The 12664-nt window shown below is 41.2% G+C and overlaps 1 protein-coding gene across 1 annotated transcript; it reads left to right on the top strand.

Moving 5' to 3' along the window:
- The first annotated feature begins 4350 nt into the window (after positions 1-4350).
- LOC106534267 (zinc finger protein 16) lies at positions 4351-11604 on the top strand. The gene is made up of 3 exons (XM_014030845.1): positions 4351-4519; positions 7103-7342; positions 9889-11604. Exons 1-3 carry the CDS (start codon positions 4504-4506, stop codon positions 10896-10898), a joined length of 1266 nt encoding a protein of 421 aa, XP_013886299.1. The 5' UTR covers positions 4351-4503; the 3' UTR covers positions 10899-11604.
- The last annotated feature ends 1060 nt before the right edge of the window (positions 11605-12664 follow it).

Genomic DNA, 12664 nt, shown 5'->3' with positions numbered 1-12664 from the left:
GAAAACGCTCTGCGCCCCTTCCGCCTTCCTTGCGCGCCGCTCATAACGCGCGTGACGCGACGCACAACCCCTTGAGGCGCGTTCGCCATAGACTTTGCATGTAAACTGGCAGCTCCTGCCGCTCAAAACGCTCTCGGTGTGAACGAGCCTTAAGAAATGTGAGCTTAAAATTTGACAGTCTCAACAACAGCCTGAATAATAACAGTTCTTGTAGATTAATATTGTATAAATTTATTTTTTGGGAAAAAGGGGCAGATATAAGATTTTTTTTCTTCTTTCTGCTGCCTTTCATTTTATTTGATTTGTATTTTTTTGTATGTAGAATTTATTTAGTTTTTAAGTGAAGAAAAAAGAAAAAATGCTGCTGTTTCAGACTAAAGCTGTGATACTTAAAATGTTTTCTTCAAAGTAAACATGTTCCCCCAAACAAAGCTTGAATTTTTTTATTGATCTTAAAGAGCAACTTGGCTCTGCTGGTTGGTGCTTTGAATAGATGAAGTTTGCTTATAATTTTTTTTTCATTTCAGCACAGTTTAACTTGTGGCTTCTTTACATCTCCAGTTCCCTGCTCCTCTGCCACGATGGATGTGATCATGAGTAAGATGGAGATTATCCAAAAGGTCTTGAACCTGTGCTCCAGCATTTATCAGATGGTTGGAAGCATGAAGACCAACAAGGAACGCTGCAAACGCACTGAAGGTCGAGTTAAATTGCTGGAGCAGTTGGTTTTGGCCATCAAAGAACCTGGACAAATGTCCCCCGTGGTGGAGCAAGCTCTGCAAGAACTTTGCAACACACTGATCTCTGCCAAGGCTCTGTTGGAAAAATACTCCAGAGTTAAAGGATTCAAGAGCTTTATGAAGAGCAGCACATATGAAGATAAATTCATCAAGATAAATGAGAAACTGACGGACTCCTTCCAGGTCCTGTCTGGAGCTCTGCAGGTGGAGCAGAGGGGCATTCTGTTAGGACGGTGTCAGTATGAAGGAATGGATTCATGTGATTCAGCTTGTCCTTACCCCACACCCCCTCTGCCGAGCCCAGCACCAGTGCCCAGCCTCCCAGCACCACTGCTTCCTGCCACACCCATGCTCCCACCCACACCCATGTTTCCCCCCATGCTGATGCCCAGCCCTACAGCTCCTTACCCTTTTGGTTTCATCAGGCCCCCCATGCCGGCCTGCACTCCTCTCTCCCAGTGTCTCCAGGATTCAGCTATTTTAGCAAATAACAGTGTGTCCACAAACGTCTTCTCTAAGGTCTATGTCCCCGGCAATGTGTCTCTCACCAGACCCATGGCTCCAATGGCCTTTTCAGCACAACAACAAACAGCTGTGATTCGTTATGTGACCATCAATACTCAAGAATCAAGAATCAAGAATCCTTTCTTGTCATTCAATCACAACATCCAGATGTAATGCAGAACGAAATTTGCAGTTTTGAACATCTGTCCGGAGGAACACATACACATGATAGACACGGGGGAATGAATGTCCAGGGCCCTGCGCAACGACGTGCGCTGCCTTGCAGTTTGGAATACACACACACATAGGAAAGATGAGTTTAAAAAAACTTTGATCTTGTGTTTAGCAAACATAAGCACACGAGCGTTGCAGGTAGAAGCAGAGGCAGCAAGCGGGGGGTGGGGGGTGGGGGKGGGGGGTTACAGGAGAACAAATATGGACRGGGGAAGGGATTGTGGAGGAACCTGTGACGTCGAGGGCAAGTGCCTGCCCCATACAGAGACCTCCATAGTCCAACTGATGTTATCCCTCGAACGCAGTTTCCCAGAGTCCATATCTCTGTACAGAGTTCAGTTCTCTATTCCAACTCCATGGCCTCGTCTGGAGACAGACACAAGATAAGGGATGGGGATAGGGAGGGAGTGGAAAGATCATGTCTACCACCCACGCATAACTTCTTTCAGGGAGTTCTTTATCAGTCTGCCCCAAGGACACATCTGTGGGGATCCAATGGTGAAAAAAAGAAAATGCTTTAGGACAGCAGCAGAATACTTTCCACCACCGTTTGAGTCTTTACTGTGTCTCTGTGTTGCGAAAATGACAAATGGTCCAGATTAATTACCACCTCGCTTTCTCCCGTAAGAACTTCACCCAGATGTTGCCTCACTCCTCGCACTGCTGAGCTGCGATCCTAGTTAGCACCGCATCCAGTTTGCGACTCAGTTCTCCCATAATTTGAGTCTGTGTTCTGCGTTCGAGAGATCCCGTCCAGGGACACTGACAGCTTCTCACAGGATCGGATCGCTGCCAGCGCCATTCTCATTTTCCCATAAACCAGAACTCCTCCACAGCCGAACAGCAGGAATCCGATTATCTTAAAGCCAAATATAAAAATATCTTCGGCATCCTCAATGGACAGAGGTGCCAGGCAGATCAAATTCCAGGACTCCCAGCTTCCCGAAATTCGCCCTGCTGGCACCGTAGTGGGGCAGGAGCGATCCCCACGCTCCAATCTCGAAGTGGAGAAAATTGTGTCAATTGCATTCAGAGACCAATTGACCAGATCCATAATTCCAGTTCTTGAATGATAGGTAGAAGGAAGTCAAGATCCAGCACAGCAGTAAAGCAGGAGAATGTGGGAGGTGCTGGAGAAAGAGCAGAAGCGTCTGACTCTTCCAAGAGCCAAGCAGAAAAAAAGCCTCAGTGATAGATAATAATATTTTTAGTAATCATTAAAAAGAGATTGGACATTTTTCTTGTTAGTTGAGACTTTTCTTCATTCTCCAACTAAAGTTGATATTATAATATGTGGATGTTCAAAGTTACATGAGCTTGTGTTATAATCTCTCCTGTTGGAAATGTTTCTATTATATTAGCTTGAAACTGAAATATTTGAACTTTGTGTATAAATAAAAAAATGCATGTTGGTCATTTTAAGCGCAAATTTAAATTCCTATTGTTATCCAATTGTTCATCATTTTGTGATTTATTACTTGTACTATGAACAAAAGTTGATTTACGTTAGCTACATGTACTGTATATTGTTGGAACTAATAATTAGCTTTTGGTTGTGATCACCTTGCCTCTCTTAGACATCATTCTGCCACATGTATTTAATCTAAATCATATTCATCAACAGGACAAAAAGAACCTGAGGGGAACGTGGAAGATGATTTTAGCGGTCAGTTCAAAGCCGAACGCACAAGTCAGGATCAAATGTGACATATACATGAGGTTCTGTCCCCTCCTCTGTTCTGTAAGGGGCTGAAGCCCCTCAGACAGATCTTTGGTCCAACAACCTGAACAAAGGAGGAGACATAAGGCACTGACGTGAAGGCATGAACACACCTCACAAGAGTTCAGCACCCTGACTGAAGACTAAGAGAAAGGAAGGAGGCAGAGGATGATCAGAAAGCCCTCAATAGTGAACTAATTATTAGTGAATATCTCAGGTATTTTCACCCCAGGCCATGGCAAATGTGTCCCACAATCTGACCTACATATTGATGGCTGATAGTGTTGATGCAAATGTTTTAATATTCATAAGTTACGTTTTAGCTAATTATATATCCTGATAAAGCTCATTCCATTGTTAGCCAAAATGATTTCAAAACAACAAACATTTTTCCCCCAGTTTATATTTTTGTATATTCATAATAAAGTACTTCAAATATTAAATGTGAATTTGAATACTTTCATGAGACCATAGTCCTTAATTTACAAAGTACAACTAATGCATCATTTGGCACATGGTCATGAGATAGCTATCTCATAATTATGAGATAGTATCTCATAATTATGAGATACAAAAAATAAATAAAACTTGTATCTCATAATTATGAGATACTATCTCATAATTATGACTTAGCTATCTCATAATTATGAGATAGTATCTCATAATAATGAGATAGCTAAGTCATAATTATGAGATACNTAGTATCTCATAATAATGAGATAGCTAAGTCATAATTATGAGATACAAGTTTTATTTATTTTTTATCAGGGTGGCGGAAATGGGCTTCCAAAGCAAATGGGCTTCCATAAATATACCCTATGTATTTTTAATGGTCACTTAAAAATGCCACACCCATAGTTATAAAAGACACTTGTCTTAAATAATTTTAGATTGTTGGGTTTACGAGGTGTATTTAAACGCAGCATATTATCATCGACATGGGGGCCGTAAATAAAACTGTGTAGCAGCGCGAGCCTATTTTAAACAGTCTATCTGCCTTTTCAACTCTTAGGAAATATTAATCTCTTAGTAGCAGAATTAAGTTATTAGCTGCCGCACATAAATATAAACTTGTGGAAAAAAAACCCCAACAACTTCAAATGTTTTATTATCTAAGGCGGAAGTTCAGGCTATACGTCACATCCGGGAGAATGCTAACCAATGATGTTGCTATTGCTAATAACATTAGCTTTGTGTGCTGTCTGAGGTGAAAACTTAAAGGGATTTGTTTGTCCGCTGAGACATTCGGAACCATCTGTGTTGTGTTGAAGTCGGATGTGGACAAAATAGGAGCAGAGCAGTAAAATGTCTGTTTTCTCAGGTTCGTCCTCATTCTCAGGGCTTTCCTGTTTTTCTGCTTTAACACTCTGCATGAATTGTTGAGTTCATCAAACTTTTCACTGTATGAACGTTGTTGACCCTTTAATTTTAGTAATGAATTACCATACATCCACTGAAATGGACCTCGTTCATCGTCAAGTTACGACTTCGTGTATTTTTTTATGCTTGGTTACAAAAATGCAGTCTTGTGCAAATTATTAGCATTTGTGTGAGTATCTCTCATCGTTTATACGAAAAGCACTGCAAAAATATAAAGAAGCCTATAGCTGAATAAATTACCTCGGACTCGAGTGATGATTAAAGTTACAAAAGTGATGAAGAGTTGACAGCCAGAGAGCAAAGGTCTGAGGATGATGATGGAAGTGTCAGTCAGGTTGATGAAGGCTAGGAGGATGCAGGAGGAGGTCAGCTTGATGCTGATGCAGCTGGAAGATGTTCACATGGTTTAGGTTTAAAGACTTAATTTATTAACCCTCCTATCGTCTTTGGAGTCAGTTTGACCCCATTCAATGTTTATCATTCAAAAAACAGTAGTGAACCTTTTTTTCTTTTGCTTCATATTTCATGACTTTGCCTAATTTGACGGGGACAACTGATAAAACATAAACTTTTCATGAAGATATTTTTTCAATGAGCCGAACACATACTGCACGCATTGGTCGTCCTCAGGGGTCAGTTTGACTCAAAGTTGTTTTAGCTGTTAAAACGTGTCTGTCAGTGTGTGTGACCTTACATGACCACACCTGCAGGTGCAGTTCATACATTTGAGTTGATATATTTTGTTNGGTGTTACACACAGGAATATGCCAGGTTGTTATCCAGTCCGTATTTTCGCACCAACCTTCTCTCTGTGAACAGCAGCTCTCTGTGAAGCAGGGAGTGCATGGGCATGTGTGTGTGTGTGTGTGTGTGTGTGTGTGTGTGTGTGTGTGTGTGTGTGTGTGTGTGTGTGTGTGCACACTCTCTCTTTGAAAATGTCTTCTGGGAAAAGGTTTATTTTGGAACAGCTCTTGGACAGTGAACGTGACTTAGAGGAGATTGTCTCTGAGACAGGACTGTGTTCAGGAGGACCCTGATATTGAGGAATTCTCATCTGATGAGAATGAGAGTGGTGACCCTCCTGTTGTCTCTCAACCACCTGCAGACATGATCTCTTCCAGAAATGGAAAAATAATATAATCCCTTTCTCCACTGAAAACGCAGCGTAGACGTAGCACTAGTAATATTATCAAAATGGTTCCAGGACCCACCAGATATGCAGTCAGCCATGTTGATGACATCAATTCATCATTCAAACTCTTACGCCATCCATAAACAATATTGTGCTTGGGGTGATAAATTTAGAGGGGAAGCGTGTATATGGGGACAGTTGGAAAGACTTGGATGTTGACATGGTCATTCTGTGAGAGTCATGAATGTGCTCTCAACCTGAAAGTTTTTCTGATGGTGGCGCTACAGTAAAGGTCCTATCCATCATCACCAAAACGAGACTTGTGGTCATTAACGTTGAGAAGTAAATTTGAGAAGATTTGGATGAAAAATTCTAGATAAATTCATTCTAATTTAAAGGTTTGGCCTGATGATGGCGCTAGAGTACAGGTCAACTCACTGATTTTCAAGGGGTTATTTATGTATTCAACAAACAAAGTGCCTGTCACAAAAACGTGGTCAACTAAATGCCCCTGGGGTTAGATTGACCCCAAGGACCAAATTTATTATTATATTTGAGGATGATAGGAGGGTTAAAGATACATACATACATATATATATATGTACATATATATATATAAATTTTATATATAAACAAAAACATCTATCCATATCATCATATTTGCGGTGTGGATCGATAAATGCCCTTATTTACTTTACTTTACTTCATCAATCACAGACTTGTGATTTGAACTGAATCAAACCAGACTTTGTGATATCAAGAAACTTCATCCAAACAAATTGATATAATATTGTACTGTGATAAAGCTGGTGGTTTATACCCTTATATTTATTTATTAATTACAAACAATCTGGAAAATCCAAAACTCAACTTTAAATGAGACTTGCCTCCTTTTTTCAGAAAGAGAATGTGGAAAAAGATGCAGCAGATTTTAACGACCATCTGTTCTCCACAGATCTAACTGATAATAGAGCTCAGTATGGGAAGAAAACTGATCTATAATTAGAAACTGAAGTCAAACTGTTCAGACTGATTCTTTATTTGCATAATGTGGAATCATTGGTTTGAAAATGAATTTCACTAATTTGCTTTGAAACTGCATTTTGTTGCCTTAAAAGTTCAGTTTGACTACTTTCAATTCCATGATTCAGTTTGTTCTTGTTGGACCTGCTGTGCTGCACTCGGCTCCTCCTGTTGACCCGAGAGGTTCTGTAGACTGTCTGGATAGAACAGAACACGTTTTACTGCTGCATTTCAGTGTCATCGAGGGAAACCGAGTGCTCTTCCTGTTTCCCAGCAGTGTTGAGCTTTGGATCTGTCCACACCACAGGATCCTTGTTTATCTTTTAAAATTTAAGACTTTGTGTTCATTTTGTCCATTTGTTCCTCCAGAACCTCCACATGAAGACGGTTCTGTGGAGGAGGAACCAGAACCTCCTCAGATCAAAGACATCCAGGTTGAATTCTGGACCAGGCAGGAGGTTGAGCATTTCTTGGACACTGATTCTTTTCTGATGCCTAAATCCAGATGTGAGGAAACATCTGGAGCTTGTGAGAACAGCAGGAGGGTCCGGTTCCAGAAAGGGATGGGTGGTCAGAGCGGACCGGTCCAGAGGGACCTTCAGACTTCAGGTATGAAACTCTGTGATGGTCTCCATGGTCATAACAGAGTTTGTTTGTGTTTTTAATCAAACATTTTTATTAGTTTTAACTTTAAAATACAAAAATAAAAACCATCAGGAGAAAACAGGAAGTTGCTGCACATTTTCCTGAACTCTTGGTCACGGACTTTTTACTGGCCACCAACATCACTTTGTGTTCATCTCTCCTACACCTGACAGCTCCAACATTTTGAAGTCAGAATTGATTTTCTACTTAAATGTAACTTCCAGGGGTCAGATTTATAAAACCGGCGTACGCACAAAAGGAGCCCAGAAACTTGTGTACTCCACTTTTCACACCAAGGTTGATTCATAAAATCCAAACTTGACGTGAAAATGTGCGGTGCCTCACGCCAGCTTTGACCCATGCGTACGCTCATTTTGGAAACATGAAGCTGCGACACAGATGGTGAAGAGGAATTAGAGCCACACTGCGTCATGATCATCCATCCATCCATCCATCCATCCATTTTCTTCCGCCTATCCAGGGTCGGGTCGCGGGGGCAGCAGCTTCAGAAGGGAGGCCCAGACCTCCCTCTCCCCAGCCACTTCTTCCAGCTCCTCCGGGGGAACTCCAAGGCGTTCCCAGGCCAGCCGAGAGACATAGTCCCTCCAGCGTGTCCTGGGTCTTCCTCGGGGCCTCCTCCCGGTGGGACGTGCCCGGAATACCTCACCAGGGAGGCGTCCAGGAGGCATCCTTACCAGATGCCCAAGCCACCTCAACTGGCTCCTCATGATCACTGTCAGATATTTAATTTACCTTCATAATCAGACTTAGATTTTTATTCAACTTTATCATCATCAATATAATTTATGCTTCTGCTGCTGAGCCATAAGGATCTTTGAAATAAAAAAACTTAAATCTTAAACAAAAGTTCCCTCAACTCCATTCATCACCCTCCTCCTCAGATGACCCTGACCCACAGACCCCTCCCCGACAAGAGACATTTCAACAGCACGGTAGCAAAAAGGCACGCTTTGGGTACTTGCAGGGCGAGCCCCTTGTCAGTGTGGCTGTTATAAAACTTCACTTTTTAAGATTCGTATTTATCATGCGCGCGGGTGTGTGTGTGTGTGTGGGGGGGGGGGTCTGCCACGGATAACAGCAGAGGGGGAGGACGGGGAGACAAGTGGTGAAATTATTTCTAAGTTTATCTGACTTATATGGAATTTTATTTATTGTTTTTATCGTCCTGCAGGCTCTGAGAGAAAATTAATTTGAACCTGAGTTTTTGATAAAAATCATTAGATTACTCTAAATGTCTGTAAATCTGCAAAATACGGGAAAATCTGTGTCAATTACAGATAATCTGTTCACGTGAGCAGTTGTCAGCACCTTTCATCCTCCAGACGCACAACGGAGCACGTGTCTGAGTCGGCCAATCTTTTTTTTGACATTGATCAGCTGACTGATTTAAATACATCTTAACATTCATGAGGTGCTTTGCATTGACTGTTTATGGTTGAATGTGGGCGTGTAGAGGGTAGAACCTAAGGCGGGACCTTGTACGCAAACTCTGAGGTGCCGCTGTGATCTAAAAATGAAAGATGCGCAGACATGTGTATGCACGGTTTTATAAATCAGAATTTTTTTTTGGCTTATGCCATTTTCGCCTTTTGGCCGTACGTTCACATTTAGTATGGTTTCCACGCAATCCTTTATAAATCTGACCCCAGGTCTTTGTGGACGCCTTTCCATAATATGACCACAAATCCAGAAGAGCTTATCAGGGTTCACTTCTGAGGTTTATGAGTAGAATAAGTAGGATTTTGTGTGAGGTTGAAAAAAAAATAGAGACAAAAATGACTCCATGAGGGGGAGTTTCTGATTCCTGTTTGACTTTGGTTTTTAAAACATTTTTTTTGTTTTGTTTTTGTTTTTTAGTAAAATTTGAGAGAGCCACAAATGTTTTGAAAAATACCAAAGTTATCAGAGTTTAGGAGAACCGGGCCAACACTCAAAAAAAGAACGCAATAAATGTTTAGTTACAGTGATTCCAGCGAGGGAAGACTCAACTACTTGTGCAGACATTTAGAGTCAAATAAGTGAAAACTCCTGGATGGAGATGTTGTGCATGAAGGAATCTGTCTGCTGAAAAGTTAGGCGCTCTGTCTGTGATTTGTGGCCAAGTTATCATGGACTCCATCAGGATGAGACCGGTGCTGTGATGTGTACAGCAGTAGGAGGGGCTCTGATGTTTCTGCAGCATGTTGGGTCCGAGGCGTTCATGTGTCTGAGACTAGTTCTGCCTGACAAAACACACACGTACATACAAAGTCCTCCATCCGTTCAGATGCATGAAAGCAGATGTGTTTTGCTTTCTGATAAACACAATCCAACTCCTTACTGCTGCACAACACAGCAGCTGCATCCATCTCATCCCTCGCACTGACACCATTCATTGTGCTCGATATAAGTAGTGTTTACTGTAACTGTATGCTTTGGTAGATATACTGTATTTGATCGATTGTGTTTTTTTCTATCATAGCTTCCATTCTTTTTCTTTTGTCTTCCAGAACTAGAGCAGGAGGTTCTGATGGATCAACAGCTCTTGAAGCAGGAGAGGAACTGCAGAATGGACCGTGAGGAGCCAGAACCTCAACAAATTAAAGAAGAACCAGATTCTCCACATGATAAAGACAAACAAGATCCTTTGCAGATGAAAGAAGACCCAGATTCTCCAGGGATTAAAGAAGAACTGATTCCTTCACAGATTAAGGAAGAACCAGAATCTTCAGAGATTAAAGAAGAACGGCAAGAAGTCTGCATCAACCAGGATGAAGAGCAGTTTGTTCTGGAAGAGGAGACCAAAACCTTTGTGGAGACTCCTACTTCTGAAGAAAGTGACCAAAGGGAAACGGAACCAAACGGAGACCAGCTCCACTCTCACATGTCTCCCATAGAGTCAGGACCAAGTCAAAACAGCCTCATAGACAAGAGGAAACCATACACTTGTGACAGCTGTGGCAAAAGTTTCTCTCATTTATCATCGTTGAACCGTCACAAGAACATTCACTCAAAGGAAAAGGGTTATTCATGCAAGTTATGTGATAAAACTTTCAAACGAAACCATCTTTTGTTGTCCCACATTCGAAGCCATAATAACAAATATCCACATTCATGTGAAAAATGTGGTAAAAGTTTTGAGTATCTCAGTGTTTTGACTCGTCACATGAGGACTCACACGGGTGAGAAGCCGTACTCTTGCAAAGCCTGTGGGAAGAGCTTCAGTCTCGAGGGCAACCTGCTGCGGCACATGAGAACTCGTACAGGAGAGAAACACTACTCCTGCAAAGAATGCGGGAAGAGTTTCAGTCAAATGAGTAATTTGTCATCACACATGATGATTCACACAGGTGAGAAACCGTATGCTTGCAATGATTGTGGGAAGAGTTTCAACCAAAAAAGCAACTTTTTGACGCACATGCGAACTCACACAGGTGAGAAACCGTACTCCTGCAAAGAATGTGACAAAAGTTTTAGGCAAAAAAGTGACTTGTTGGGTCACATGAAGATTCACAGTTGAGTCACTTGGCTCTGGTCGAGCTTGTGGGAAATGATTGAAATCTGTAAGTTGGTTTGTTTTGACCTGACCAGGGTTTCCCACGCCTCTTTCAAGATGACAATAAACTTCTGAAATGAAAACTTCTGAAGTCTTAATCTAGTGTTTGATGTACTGACGTGAGCCTGTCTGCTGAGTCCTGACTCATCACTTCTATCAAGATCATTCACCAGCTGACGGGTAATGAACAGATTCCGTCACAGCAGCTTCTGGAGGGTGTGGTGCTTCATTTATATTTTTACATTTATTAGGACTTCTCTTTGATGTTTTTGATCTCATCTAACATGGATTCCTTTCAGGATCATCACAGAACCCATATTTGTTCCTCTTACATGAGAACTTTTCTTTTCCTCAAACACTACCAGCACCTGTATGTGTCCAGCCAATCAGACTCTAGACTTGAGCAGAACTGTGTAGGAAGGCAAGGGCCAGACTATCAGTGCCAAACCTTCAGTGAAACTCAGAACAGTTCATTCTTGTGTGTTGATGTGTGATATTTGATGGATTTGTTTGAATAACAATTTTTCACTTAACCTCCTCTCCATGCTTCATCTCAGGTGGAACATTATTCTTTAACGAACTCATGCTTGATGGGTAACTGCTCTTCTTTTAATCTGTACAGGTACTGTTAGAATGAGTGGAAGAGAGGATTAAAAAACTGGATTTTTAAGTTTTGATTTCTGAGTTGCCTCAGAGATTTTCCTTTGAGGTGCAGAAGAGAAATGTGTCTTTCTTTCAGTGGTCAGTTAATCTAAACATGAACCAAAACACACCATCTCTAATAATAAGCAGCTCTTCCTCTTTTTTTAGTTCTCTCTTTTTTTTAACACTCTTGCAGCCGGTTTCCCACCAGGGGCCAAGCCCTGACTGAACTGGACCTCTTCTAACGGAGGAGGAGTTTCCTGATCTCAATTTATTTTCCTTTAGAAACGATTCAACCTTTGTTTTAACAAACAGATCCTTCTGACATGACTTCTTTTTAAGAACTCAGATGAGGTTTTTAAAAACTGAATCTGTCTACACCTGGACTACGTGTCCCTCGTCCAGTCTGTGAGCAGGTAACCATCTCCTGGTCAGACTGCACAGATCCCCACGTCCTTCTTGCTCATCGTGGATAGATGTCAAAATTATTACTGCAGTTTGCTCCTTCTTCCACAGTACCTGTGCTATACACTGTTCCTATGAATTTTGAAAGCCCTGAGACTGCACGCTCTTAATGTTGAATCTCTGCGTGGGGGGGTGATGGCTGATATCCTCAGATGCCAGCTGTGTGAGCAGGGTGGTCTTCCCACCATCTTTTTATTCTGATATTTAAGTAGCATCTGTTTAGGAGTTTCACTGTTCTCCAAATAATTTAAACCAGACTCATTCCTTGCTCACTGTCTTTACTATTTTTATTTGAAAATTACAAAAAAAATTGTTTTATTCATAATTTATAATTTGATATGGAAATAATTTAATATCCTCTATTGTAATAAAAACTTAAACTTGAACTTTGGCTTTAATTCATGTGCTTCAGAGAGACTGAACTAAGATTCTAATACAGAAACCTGAGCTAAGGCAAAATTAGATTAAATTCAAATTTATTTGCACATCACAGGTCCAAGGCAACTAAATACAGAATGCGTATAACTAGAAGATAATGCACGGAGAATAGTGATATACAGTTACTTGAGCTGATAAAGAGTATTTAATGGTACAATGTTGATAGTTTTAGACTAGAGCATTTG

This window comes from Austrofundulus limnaeus, unplaced genomic scaffold (genome assembly GCF_001266775.1).
Source record: "Austrofundulus limnaeus strain Quisiro unplaced genomic scaffold, Austrofundulus_limnaeus-1.0 Scaffold1128, whole genome shotgun sequence".
NCBI classification, from domain to species: domain Eukaryota; kingdom Metazoa; phylum Chordata; class Actinopteri; order Cyprinodontiformes; family Rivulidae; genus Austrofundulus; species Austrofundulus limnaeus.
This window is presented reverse-complemented; position numbering and strand designations above follow the sequence as displayed.